This window comes from Labeo rohita, chromosome 8, assembly GCF_022985175.1.
Source record: "Labeo rohita strain BAU-BD-2019 chromosome 8, IGBB_LRoh.1.0, whole genome shotgun sequence".
NCBI lineage: Eukaryota > Metazoa > Chordata > Actinopteri > Cypriniformes > Cyprinidae > Labeo > Labeo rohita.
The window spans coordinates 20,040,461-20,054,357 of record NC_066876.1 but is presented as its reverse complement, the minus strand read 5'-3'; the positions used below and the strand labels follow the sequence as shown (position 1 = coordinate 20,054,357).

The following is a 13,897-nucleotide window of genomic DNA, read 5'->3' as shown; positions in this document are numbered from 1 at the left end:
TGTAGGTCGATTTTTTTCTTTCTAAAAAATCTAAATACATTCACGAAACACATATTTCTCCACATTTCCTTTAGCTTATACGATAGATTCCAGCATTTGACCCTTTGTAAACTACAGTGGACAAAGGTCGGTGGCTATTACAGATGTGACAGCTCAGGGAAAATCACTGGATGCGGCAAGAAAGAACTAAAGAAACGCTTGAAACATACGTCACGTGATTGTAATAGGCTCCAGCACACCTCTAGTTCAACTCCTGCCGGGGATAATCTTTCCTAATGATCCCAGTAAACTGAGCAACATGTCCCAAACTCAAGTGCGATGTTTTCAGGACACACATAACGTGTGTTTAGCCCTTAAAAAACAGCTAGCTTGGAGAAAAAGACACGTCCCTCTTACCTTTTTCATGGATTTGTGGGTCGGGACCGCAGTGAATGCGGCGGACAGCTCGCCGACGTTCATGTTCATGTCGCTGTTCTTCGTGCCTGTCATCGCGGAGTATTTCTCGGCAACGTTTTCGCTCTCTTTAAACTCTTTGCTGGCCTGTTTCACCTCCAGCTTTGCATCCCCACCACACTCTGTCATGGCAATCTGTATCTACACGCTTTGCGAGCCGTTGCCGGTGGTTTTACGCGCTAGTCCTTCAGCTGTTACTGTAACCTTTCGATTCGTCCTTACGTTGCTGGAGCGCTTCAAAAGCTCCGACTATCTCAAAAGCGGAAGGGGTGATTGCGCAAAAAACGTCTGCAGGAGAGGAACAAGCTGCGGGTAGAAAACGGATGCGGATGCTAGTTTATAAGAACGTAATATCACTTCAAGCTGCAGTGGACCACAGATTATTATATTTGACTGTCCGGTTGACGGCCAGCAGCAGCATCAGCGATGGGCGGGGCTTAGAGGCGAGCACCTGCACGCAGAGGAAGTTGCACGAGAACTGTCTTTAACGGTACATTTACCGTAATCTCTCGCTTGTAAGACGTTATTTTACACAGTTCTTGTCGAAGACAACTAATGTTTACGATATTATATTGACTTTGAGCGGTTAACCTCATGAAAATGCGGGAAAAATGTATATAACATTATTAAACCCAGTTAAATATGTTTTTGAGAAATGTCAAAACTTATTCAGAATGATAACGGAAGACAAACACGAATAGAATGACCTGCAGAATACTGAAAATAAATCGACACGCACACACACATAATAATAATTTACTTAACGGTCGTTTTTCGAGATTTTCTTTCTTCTGTGAGACGCAAAAAGGTTGCATCTTTTCAATACAATAAAAGAAAACGGTGAATGTGCATGTCTAACATCTTATTTAAAGAAAGTCATACAAGTAGGAAACTTTTTTGTCATTTTTTTGGGTAAACTATCGTTTTAACTGCCCTTTTAAAACTGTGCTTCTTAAAGGGATAGGTCGCCCAAAAATGAAATTCTGTCATTAATTACTCACTTCATGTCATTCAAACCCGCAAGACCTTCATTCATCTTGAGTAAAAACAAAAATAAATACTTTATTCAATAATTTCGTCTTTTCCGTGTCAGTCTTCGACCCGCGTTTCACAAAAATACCACGACGCACTGAACGTGTCAGTCGCGTTGCTGTCTATGCAGGGTCAGAAAGCTCGTCGATTTCATCAAAAATATCTTCATTTATGTTCTAAAGATAAACATACGTCTTACAGGCTTGGAACGACTTGAGGGTGAGTAATTAATGACAGAATTTTCATTTTTGGGTCAACTACCACTTTAACCTTCTGGTGCCTTTTTTCAAGAAAGTATTCCTCATACCTTAACTGATATGTAACTCTGGTACTTTTGCTGTAAAAATAACAAAAACAAAAAAGCTAAGTAGATTAAAACACTGCACAGTTTGAATTAGTATCATTTTCAGCCTTCTTGTGCTCACACAGTTTATGATAATAAAGACAAGTTCACAAAGATATTTCACAATGTGTTTTGCACACAATTTTTATCAAAATGCAGGTTAGACGACTTCATTGTCCAACATAATAAGAGTATTTGCATTTCCAAGTAGGAACTAGATGACCCAGGAAGACAGTGACTGGATACACAAACCTCACTTAAATTACGAATGTTGTATCAAAACACTAATGTAAAATGACTTGATGTTATGGGCGAAACCTAAAAGCTTTGTAAGCAAGAACACCCTATATGTCAAGTGTTTCCTTGGAGATGAGGGCTGATTTCTGGAAAATGTTGCCCTTTTTGCCTTTGCATTGTTTTCCCAATGCTCTTTTCCCCATGCCAAACATGTACAATACGCTGAAAAACACCACAATTAGCTTGTAAGAGACAAACCTACATCATTTCCATGTAACATCCCAGTCAGACCTGACAAGAACTGTCCGTAAGGCTAAAAAAGTAGAAAATCAAACAGACCACCTTGGTCTTCATGCAATTCCTTGGCAAAATTCTTTGTTCGACTGTCAACTTTGAAAAAACATCACAGTAAATGAGTCATTACTTACTGCGTATTTTCTGTCTCTCTGTGGGTTAATTTATGTTTTGCTATTTAATTGCTTTTTAAACCACAAGCTGAATTCATTACGCTGTACATTAACAGTAATGGCTCTATGCGTGTCCTCTGGAGCAATACAAGACCGTGAAGAGAAAACAGATGGGCCCCTCCTTTCAGTGGAAGACATGAGACAGGAGGAACACAGGCCATGATGAATTAGGACTGTCTGTTAGTGTTGCGTTGGAGACGGTGATTCACAATGGTGAAAATTTGGGCCTTCAGAGTCACTTAAAAAAACATTTCTAGTTCTAGTGCTATGACACCCGGATCATCTGGGCCACCGCTTCGTCTCCGGTTTGGTTCTGTTCCTGTTGCTCCTGCTGGGGAATGGGAGAAGAAAAGGGTCAATTATTACCCTCACAACTAATTCAGATTTGCTTCACTCAGCACCTCTAGACCACATTTCACACACTAGTATTTTCACTGGGGTCGGGACACCATGATTTACAGCATCAAGAAAAACACTGAATAACCAAGAAAAAACAGAGGAAGGTTTATGTTTACCAAGCAGCAACATCATTGATTTCAGAGAAAAGGCAGCTATTTAGAGTTCTGTTCTACAGAACTGTTTAACGTTAAATAAAATAAAAATGACTTGACAAGACTTGATAAACAGGAATATGTATCACAAAGCACAGTTTACAATACCATTTGGTAAGTTTGGTAAGATTTTAAATGTTTTTGAAAGTCTCTTCTGCTCACCTAGGCTGCATTTAATTGATTAAAAATACAATGATATATATAATACAATTCAATATTATTACAATTTAAAATAATGTTAAATTTCAGACTGATACATTTTTTCAGATTTATAAGGTCTTGTCACATTTGATCAATTTAAAGGGTTTGTTCACTTCCAGAATCAAAAATTTCCTGATAATTTTCTCACCCCCACGTCTTTCAAGATGTCTTTCTTTTTTCAAAAAGTTGAAAAGAAATTAAGGTTTTTGAGGAAAACATTCCAGGATTTTTCTCCATGTGGTGGATTTCAATGGGGATCAACGATTTGAAGGTCCAAATTGCAGTTTCAATGCAGCTTTAAAGGGCTCTAAATGATCCCAGACGAGGAATAAGGCTGTTATCTAGCAAAACGATTGGTCGTTTTTTTTAAAAATTAAAAAATATCTATACTTTTTAACCGCAAATGCTTGTCTTGCACAAGTTGGACTTTATGATGCATTATGTAATCAGGCTGGAAAGGTCACGCATGACGTAGGCGGAATTACCAACCCAGAGTTAACAAAGTAAGCGTGCAAAGAAAGTCAAGCGCCCTTTACAAAAAGAGGTAAAACAACGTTTTTCTCTACCTTTTTGAACCGAAGTACGCAAGTGAAGAACTAACCATGCATAAGCTTTCCAACGTCATAGCCGAGCATTTGTGTGTGTGTGTTTTTTTTTGTTTTTTTTCCCCAAGAAAATGACAGATTGTTTCACTAGATAAGACACTTATTCCTCAGCTGGGATCGTGTAGAGCCCTTTGAAGCTGCATTGAAACTACAATTTGGACCTTCAACCCGTTTATCCCCACTGAAGTCCACTATATAGACAAAAATCCTGGAATGTTTTCTTCAAAAAGCTTAATTTCAACTGAAGAAAGAAAGACATGACCATTCTGGATGAGATGGGGGTGAGTAAATTATCAGAAAATTTTTATTTTGTAAGTGAGCTAATCTATCTTTAAACTTTTTGAAAAGTAGTTTAATTTGGCCACAAGCTGTTATTTTTCCCAGTGAACCTTTTTGAAGTCGGTCAGAATGTTTATTCAGAATAAAAATCACAACATGTGACAAATATGAACACAGTGGTGACACTGCATATGCATGAAAGCCAAGCACAAGAACAGAACCACATCCAAAAAAAAACCCAACAGAAATGCATTCTCAAAAGAAATGTAGAAAACAACATAAAAATATATATATTCAAACAAATCATGTTTCTTTTAAACTGGTCCCCTCAAAAAAATAATTTTCATATTTTTTAGGCAGAGACTTTGCCACAGTTTACCAATGACAATGTTAATAATAGCAACGCTTGGACCAAACACACAATCACTTGATAAAGTCACATCACATTGGCAATTCTCAGTCCTGAAGAGCTGCATCAGTACAATGCAGAAATATCAGCGTTTTCATCCTGATTATGTCACGACAGTGAAGAGATTATCTTTTTCTGTTAAATATGGCAGAACTGGAAATCCAAGTTCACACAGACAGCTCATAAAATACCACACAGCAGATTTAGCAGATCATGCAGTCTACGCACGAATGCTTAACTAGCAATGAGACATGATGGGACAGCCAACAAGCACAGGAAAAAGCAGGAGGTGATGCGTGCAAGAGCAGCCAATGACAGCATGTCACAAAGCAAGCAGTGAGAACGAATCTGCTAAGAAGTTCAGTCTATGCGAGGGGCGAAGTATGCTCGGGCAGCCAATGCGCATTTGCGAGTTCGGTGGCGTTGTGTAGGTCTTCCTGCTTGATGTGGCCCTGCGCTCTCACCTGCATGGCCAAGGCCATTTCTTCTTTCTCTTTAGGTGAGAAGAACCGGCCCCCGTCGCCACGCTTCCTCTGCATGGCGTGTCTGTGGCGTGACTCGTGAAGATATTTCTGTAGGAGAGAGTAAGGAATGAGGCACAGTTCAAAATGTCTATTTTGGCATTGACAAGAGGAAAACTCACCCTTCTTTCTTTAGGGATCTTGCCCTCTGCCTCTAACTTGGCACGAGCTTGTCGTCTCTTTAAGATGCGATGATATTGCTTGGCGTTAACATATAGTGGCTCCTCTTCGAGCATCTCGGCCCCTGGCAGAGGGATTCGTTGGATGGCTGGCACGGCACCACCGCCTGGCACCATCTGGCAGAGCGGGCAATAAAAGGGGCACGTAGAATTAATTCAGTCTGCTATGTCCAAACACATAAAAATGTTTTTGCAAATGTAACAACTTCAATCAATCAAATCAAATCAAATTATTAGCAAATCAAGTGATCAGTCAGGTGACAGCTAACGTAAATGGACTGAAATACGATGACACGCTAGCGTGAGAAAAGGACACCCACAGAACATCTGAGTGGATCATTTGTGAAGAGACAAGCCTTACACTTGAATCAGTGCTAAAGATTAACACAGCGGATGGAGGTTGCTACTTTTCACATGCTTCTGAGTAAATCATCAAATTCTAGGGAGATTCCTGAAACTAGGATTTTTTAAAACACTGAATGCTATTATGTATTAAAATAATAGTTTGTCTATGAATACATATATATTCTGTCATTATTTACACCCTTGTGTTGTTTCAAACCTGTATCACTTTATTTCATGGGACTCAAAACAAAACAAAAAAAAGTATCCTAGTCACTTTTTTGCATGTAATAAAAGTGAAAGGAGATCCAGGGTGACAAATGACAAAGAAAGTACCATTCACATTTCATAAAAGTGGCCAGTTTGAATTTATATTTGACAATATGGTATTATATTTAAATTCAAATCTTCTTAAGTCATAATTTTATTTGGTTTGATAAAGAGACCCAACTGTAGTCACTAATAAACTTCCCTTCTTGTGTAGTTTTCATGTCTCATTCCCACTTCTGCATATTCAAACACATTTTCCACATCATCATCAGTCAATCTTAAAATCATCTATGATGACTCCTCACATCAAACTGAAATCAGTGTTTTTGAGTTGAAGTTAATTACTTAAATTTCACCACTTTTATGATACTTTGATGGTACTTTTTCGTCATTTTGAAACTTGACAGCCCAGATCCCAGATTTTGCAATTTTGTATGTGTAACTAAAATAAAATGTAAGTATCAGATAAAAAACGAAAATTAGAAATGTGACAACTAACCGAAATAAATATTTTGAAGTACTAAAATTGCTAAAGCTAAAATAATATATGATGGATAATACACAACCACAACAGATGCATTTATTTGATCAAAAGTACAGAAAAAAGGTAATATTGTGAAATATTGTGTAATTTATTCTTGTTATGGAAAATTTAATTTTCAGCATCCTTCATCCAGTCTTCAGTGTCACATGATCATTCAGAAATCATTCTAATATGCTGATTTATTACTTATTTTCAGGATTCTTTGATGAATAAGAAGTGAAAAAAAACAGCATTTATTCAAAATAGAAATATTTTCTAACAATATATGTCTTTACCATCGCCTTTTATTAATGTAACTAATTCTTAATGAAAAAAATATTATAAAAGGACATTGTTAAAAAAATATTATAAAAGATTATTTTTTTTTTAAATGCTGTCCTTTTTTTTTTTTTTTTTTTTTTTTTTTTACAAAGGATCCTGAAAAAATATCACAAGTTCAAAGAAAATATTAAGCAGCAAAAACTGTTTCCAGAATTGATAATAAATCTACATATTGGAATGTTTTCTGAAGGATCACGTGACACTGAAGACTGGAGTAATGATGCTGAAAATTCAGCTTTGCATTACAGGAATAAATTATGATTTAAAGTATATTTAAATAGTAAACCATTATTTTAAATTGCAATAATATTTCACAATATTACTAATTTTTTCTGTATTTTTGATCAAATAAATGCAAATTTGATGAGCATAAGAGACTTCTTTGAAAAAACACTAAACTTTTAAATGGTAAAACGGGTTGTGTGAGTGTGTGTATATATATATATATATATATATAATATAATGAAAACTGAAAATATAAAAGCTACTTCAAAAATAACAAATACTAAAACAAAATAAACAATACTAAAATAACACAAAAGTGAAATTCATGTGGGTTTGAAACAACACGTGGGTGAACTTTCCCTTTAACGTGAAATCACTTGGATGATTTCTGTGTTTACTTTTAGTTTGATGGATTTGCACGTGAAAAGCCAAATCCAAAAGCAAGGTGATTGAGTATTAACACAGCATGCAACCCCCCCACACCTGTGATCACAAATGAAAGGGACGGTTTAAGTTTGTTAGATACCTCATCAGGAGGTCTTACCATGACCATTCCCCCAGCGTTCACCATGTTTCCAGATACTGGCAAGGTAACGGTAACTGTACCCTGCCCGCTGTTGGTTGTGGAGGTGTTAGCGGCCCCTGCTGCCTGGACAATCTGAGTGCCTGCCAGGGTGCCTGCTGGGATGGTGATCATGCCTATGGAGGAGAGAGAACAAACAGTTTTAACCTGAATAACCTTCAGTACACGTGTGTAGAATGGTATAATCACGTGTGTTAAAACCCTGACTGATTTTATGTTGTTCATGTCAGATATAATGTACATTAATAGTATTTGTTTGTGTTTACCACCATTCCAGCTTCTGTGGCTATTTTCATAGCGAGAAATATTATGGCTGAATTATATCATGTTTTCACAATTTAGTACTGCTAAAAACTCCAAAACTATATTTGGCTTGAAAATCTTTTCAAGAGTTAACTGAAAAAAAACCAACACAATGTACATTAATAGAAGACAGATAACCCAGGTGTAGATATTGTTTGTGTATTTAAATACCCTGCTGCAGAACTGTGCCATCAGCATTCACAGGCTGGTATACAATGGTCTGTCCTTCAGCTGTTTGGGCAACCTGCTGTCCCTGAACTGTAATCTGCTGCCCCTGTGAAACACAACACAAATTCATTTATAGTCTACACAACAAAACCTGTGTGCAGTAATATAATCTGCCTTATCTCTGGTCATTATAGTTAATAGGGCATCATTTTCTTAGAGTGTGTTTGAGACCTGGTTCTGGCCCGCGGTAATGGCAGTCTGAGGCTGCTGTATGATGATCTGTTGAGCCTGACCCTGCTGACCCTGCAGCTGGAGAGTCTGACCACCCTGCAACTGAATCTGACCCGGCTGAACCAACTGGATCTACATATACACAAACAGAGATAACATGGCAGATATGAATTTCAGTCAAGAATTCAAAAACACAAATAGTTGAGGTCAAAAGTTTACATACACCTTGCAACATCTGCAAAATGTTTATTATTTTACCAAAATAAGATGGATCATACCAAATGCATGTTTTTTTTTTTTTTATTTAATACTCACCTGAATAAGATATTTCAGATAAAATACGCTTACATATAGACCACAAGAGTAAAATAATAGTTGAACTGATAAAAATGACCCTGTTCAAAGGTTTACATGTACTTAATACTTAATACTGTGTTAATAATTAACATATCCTTAATACTGTGTTAATAATTAATATATATTTAATACTGTTGAAACACGATGCATTAAGAGCCAGGGGGTGAAAACTTTTGGAATTTGAAAATCAAAGTAAATTTAACTTATTTTGCCTTCTGGGAAACATGTAAGTATCGTCTGTAGTTTTTGAAGGGCAGTACTAAATGAAAGAAATATGATATTTAGGCAAAATAAGAAAAATGTACACATCTCTATTCTGTTCAAAAGTTTTCACCCCCCCTTAATGCATCGTGTTTCCTTCTGAAGCATCAGTGAGTGTTTGAACCTTCTGTAACAGTTCCATATGAGCCCCTCAGTTGTCCTCAGTGTGAAAAGATGGATCTCAAGATCATACAATCATTGCTGGAAAGGGTTCAAATACACAAAAATGCTGGAAAACCAAAGAATTTGTGGGACTTTGAGGGATTTTTCTGAAGAACAACGAGCAGATTAACTGTTCAGGACAAACAAGGGACTCATAAACAACTATCAGTAAACAAAAAAACACAGCTGTGGATCATTCAGGTAACAACAGTATTAAAATTAAGTATATGCAAACTTTTGGACATGGGCATTTTTATAAACGCTATTATTTTCTCTTGTGGACTTGTATGATTTCTCTTATTTTGGAAAAATAATTTACATTTTGAAGATTTTGAAGTGTATGGAAACTTTTAACCTCAACTTTGTAAATGCAGACTTTGAAAATCATCAACTATGAGCATTAAGAAGAAGACATTAAGATCAGTTTACTCTTAAGTTTAAAATTAATAATATATAAAAAAAAAACAAAATTATCATCCATTGCTTCATAAAATATGTGCACTACTAATAATAAACTTAGCAGAGATATTTAGATCATTATACTGTTAAAGGCATAGTTCACCCAAAAATTTAAATTCTGTAATTAATTACTTACCCTCCTGTTGTTGTAAACCCATAAGACCTTCGTTCATTTTCAGAACAGAAATTAAGATATTTTTGATGAAATTCAAGAGCTTTCTGACTCTGCATAGACAGCAGCACAACTGACTCAGAATAATAAATTAATCCATGTGGCATCAGTGGTAACTGTAATTTTTCGAAACTGCTTGTACATCTGGGTTCTACGTCAGAACGCCAGCTCCTGCGTCAGCAGCACCAGACGCATACATCATGGTACTCTTGTGAATGCATGGCAGAGTCTGACAAGAAAGAGATAAAAATTGTTGAATAAAGTCGTTATTTTTGTTTTCTTTGTGCACAGAAAGTATTCTCGTAGCTTTATAACATTATGGTTTAGCCACTGATGTCACATAGACTATTTTAACAATGTCCTTACTATCTTTCTGAGCCTCAAAAGTTTCAGTTGTGTTGCCATCTATGCAGGGTCAGAAAGCTCCCGGATTTCATCAAAAATATCTTTTGTGTTCTGAAGATGAACGAAGGTCTCACGGGTTTGGAACGACATGTGGGTAAACTTTCCCTTCAAGTATAATAAGACAATCTGTAGATCTATTTAAGTTGCTCTCTTCTAACATTAAGAAGTTGCACTTACCTGTTGAAGGCCTTGAGCTCCAGACACGGGCACCTGCATGATCGTCTGGCCCTGAGCTCCAGACATGGCCTGTACCATGATAGGCTGACCTGAGGATGTAATTAGCTGCCCGCCACTCACCTGGACCATCAGCGGCTGACCCTGGACCTGAGCGCACAAATGCACTGAACATTAGCATGGGGCCAAAGGGTCAGATATAGATATTCATGCAACTGAAGGCATTACACAGGACATATGGTAACATTTACAATGCAACCTGAAAAATACACTTTTAATAGCTGTTTTTCTAGTTACTTTCTAATTACTAAGGCCTCTTTAATTTGGGCTGGTGGTAATGGCTGTAAAAAGGTAGATAGCGTTTCATTCCATGTTTGTATTTTGACACAAACATGATCAGTGAGAATCATGCAGTTCATCAAAATCCATACAGTGTTGTCAACTCAGATGTGATCAGTATGAAGTGGTTATAACATGCAACACACACTGAAGACAAACACAGGTGATTTTATAGTACTGTCTCCACAGCTATTCCTTATTCTGTTCCAGACACATTAAAAAAGGTGAATCCTTTTTCAAAATGTGTCCTAAGCAGATGCTTAGACTCCATTAGCAACATGGAGCATGGCAGAAAGCCCACTGGACAATCCCGATCTATTGTAAGTAAAAGCAAGTCATGCTGGACGAGCTCACATCCTCACAGACAGTGTGACATGATGCATGCAACATCACAAGCCTGAAGGTCGGAGTTCACACAACTACCTGGAGCGTCTGCACTTGCTGGCCTGTAGTAGCGACGGGTGCTTCTGTTTGCAGCTGAACTGCTGTTACGGTGCCCTGAGCCTGTGGACAATCCCACATCACACCTTGCTCTGCATCATCTCTTACAGAAATGCACTAGTAATGAATGCGTGCCCTATTTTTTAAATCCTAAGCTACTCCTGTAATTCACAATGTCCATTTCAGACTGATATTCTACATTCACAACCCCACAACGGTTTAGGAATTTTCTTAAATGGAGGAGCAAAGTCCCGATATTTATTTTTTTATTTAAATGTACAGAGCCAGTCAAAAGTTTTTAAACTGTAAGATTCAGTATGAGTCAAAATGTCATAACTTTTTCTTTCTCTGTTATGTCTTTTTTCACTGAAAAGGTCGACCAAGTGACAGATACATTTCTTAAAATGTATGAAAAAAATTGAATTGACTAAATAAATAAATACAGTGCCAGTCAAAAGTTTTTGAACAGTAAGATTGTCTCTTCTGCTCACCAAGCATGCATTTATTTGATCCAAAGTACAGCATAAACAGTACAATTTTAAAATATTTGTACTATTTAAAATAACTGCTTTCTATTTGAATATATTTTAAAATGTAATTTATTCTTGTGATCAAAACTAAACTTTCACTTCAGCATCATTATCCAGTCACATGATCCATCAGAAATCATTCTAATATGCTGATTTGCTGTTCAAGAAACATTTTTTATGATTACTATCAATATTTAAAACAGCTCAGTTCATTTTTTCAGGATTCTTTGATGAACAGTAAGAAGCAAAGATCAGCATTTATCTGAAATAAAAAGCTTTTGTAACATTGCACATTAGAACATTCAAAAGCTTGGAGTCAATATAATTTTTCTTTGATAAAAATGATAAAAATTAATACTTTTATTTAGCAAGGATGGTTTAAATTGATCAAAAGTGATGATAAAGACATTTATAATGTTACAAAAGATTACTATTTCGGCTGTTCTTCTGAACTTTCTATTCATCAAGAAACCTGAAAAAATCTATACTCAGTTGTTTTCGACATCATATTAATAAATGTTTTTGAGCAGCACATCAGAATATTAGAACTGGAGTAATGATGCTAAAAATTCAGCTTCGAAATCACAGGAATAAACTACATTTTAAAATATATTCAAATAGAAAACAGTTATTTTAAATAGTAAAAATATTTACAAATTTTACTGTACTTTGGATCAAATACAAAAAACACTAAAAATCTTATTGTTTTGACTGGAAATGTATTTATTTATTTAGTCAATAAAATTTTTTCATACATCTTAAGAAATATATCTGACTCTTGGTCGACCTTTTTAGTGAAAATTACAGTTATAACAGAGAAAGAAAATGTTGTAACATTGTGACTCAAAATTAGCTTTCAGTAGAATAACATGTACCAACAAAATTGCTCATAGCAAGACCAGTAACATGCTTTAAGAAATTAAATCTGGGTCCTGAAGCAAAACAGTTCGACAACCAGTTCTACAGTAATAATACAACAGCTCCTTTGTCCAAAAAAAAAAAAAAAAAAACGAAAAAAAACAATTAAACATAGAACTCAAAGAAAAACAAATATTTTCTTTCTGACTCACATTTCTGTTTAAAAGCATGTTGCAAAACACACTGGGTGTGCTTGTGTCACATAAACCTTGTTTTTATCAGGACTGAGAAAGTTCATTTCAAAGGAACGACTGTAGGCCACTACAAGAACTATTTATCCAGTCCTTTCCTTGAATTGGAAACCACTTCCTGAAGCAGATTACCCTCCTGCTATTTTAAAAATACTACTGCACCTGATATACAAACTTTTACAATTTAGATAAGTTTTTAAAATGCACGGAAAAACAAATAAAAACCACACTCATGGTATTTTTTTTTTTTTTTTTTTCCATAATAAAGGTAACTGATTAAACAGCAACCTGTTTACATTGGCTCTTACCTGCTGCTGGATTTGTCCATTGGCAGCTTGAACCACTATCTGATCCCCACTGGTTGTAGCGGTGTATTGCTCCATCTTTCCTTCCTCACCTAATTTTTGTCACAAAAACAAAAAATAAATGTAATATTAGTCCAAGGAATATCATACTTTTTATTCAGCATAATCACAACTAGTAGATTTCTACAAAAACAAATGAAGTCTGATGTTGTCCCTAGTTGTAGGTTTGGGCCACAAGCCAGGTGTATTTTGAGACTGAGTGTTTCCTTGTTGAAGGTGCTTAACATTATGAACAGAGTCTTGTATTACCTACTAAGGGTATGTCTGATGTATTTAGCTACATATACACAGTAAAGGGCTGAGAAGTTAACAATAAGGTTTAAATAATTGACAAATGTAAAGCATTTCACAAACCCTTTCAAGGGGGTTTGTTTAGCAAACAACATTTTTTACTTAACATGAGCAAACCAAGGTAACTAAAATGGGCTGAAATTAGACCTACTCTTTAATTAGCACAAAACAGCCTCATATTTCACAAACATAGCAGGTCTGTCTTTGTTTGGGACTGCACTAACAGTATCATACACGTCTAGCGTATACTGTCACGCACGCATCGCTTATGGCTCGCGTTCTTCTTTCCCTCTCGCATTAACCGATTTGATTTCTGTATTTTTCAGAATTAGTCATTTGGTTGGTCACTGACAAACCAATCCGTGTTGTCAGCTACCATTTCCCTTAGAGCAAGCGCAACCCTTTACCGTTTCTCCGGTTGTCCGGTACCCTTCTGATTGGCTCCACTACAGATCTCAAAAACCCAATCAACACAGTGGTGCGGACAAAATGGCGCAAAATGAGCCACACAGAGAAGAAAGGGGGCAGGCTTGACGCATGTGATCGACGAACGGAGCCGAGATTTGCC

General features: G+C 36.3%; 2 protein-coding genes across 15 annotated transcripts in view; both read right to left on the bottom strand.

Annotated features, from left to right (window-relative positions):
* ahcyl1 (adenosylhomocysteinase-like 1) overlaps window positions 1-900 on the bottom strand; it is a 28,960-nt gene extending 28,060 nt beyond the window's left edge. Inside the window, exon 1 of one of the 2 annotated variants that reach the window (XM_051116359.1) lies at window positions 397-900. In XM_051116359.1, coding sequence (XP_050972316.1) covers window positions 397-582 — 186 coding nt within the window. In that variant the 5' untranslated portion in view covers window positions 583-900. The remainder of the gene's footprint in view (window positions 1-396) is intronic. The other variant, XM_051116358.1, reaches the window with a different exon arrangement.
* Window positions 901-2,617: 1,717 nt separating this feature from the next.
* On the bottom strand, window positions 2,618-13,827 carry nfyal (nuclear transcription factor Y, alpha, like). Of its 13 annotated transcripts, none has more exons than XM_051116364.1 (10): window positions 13,737-13,827; window positions 12,982-13,070; window positions 11,014-11,097; window positions 10,258-10,404; window positions 8,265-8,396; window positions 8,037-8,139; window positions 7,506-7,678; window positions 5,221-5,394; window positions 5,042-5,149; window positions 2,618-2,863 (listed from the first exon to the last, which is right to left on the bottom strand). In XM_051116364.1, the coding sequence occupies exons 2-10, from the start codon at window positions 13,054-13,056 to the stop codon at window positions 2,798-2,800; spliced, it is 1,062 nt and encodes a 353-aa protein (XP_050972321.1). In that variant the 5' UTR covers window positions 13,057-13,070; window positions 13,737-13,827; the 3' UTR covers window positions 2,618-2,797. The 13 variants fall into 13 exon arrangements, with proteins under 13 accessions (XP_050972321.1, XP_050972323.1, XP_050972325.1 ...); XM_051116366.1 differs by having other exon boundaries at window positions 2,618-2,860; XM_051116368.1 differs by having other exon boundaries at window positions 7,524-7,678.
* Between the last annotated feature and the right edge of the window lie 70 nt (window positions 13,828-13,897).

Excerpts from the sequence above, each read along its gene's own strand:
- nfyal (XM_051116374.1), bottom strand. The coding sequence starts at position 13,056 with ATGGAGCAATACACCGCTACAACCAGTGGGGATCAGATAGTGGTTCAA. Across the intron at positions 8,140-8,264 it reads TTACCGCGGGCCAGAACCAG|GGGCAGCAGATTACAGTTCA; the intron begins GTCTCAAACACA and ends TGTGTTTCACAG. Across the intron at positions 7,679-8,036 it reads TGGCACAGTTCTGCAGCAGG|GCATGATCACCATCCCAGCA; the intron begins GTATTTAAATAC and ends TCTCCTCCATAG.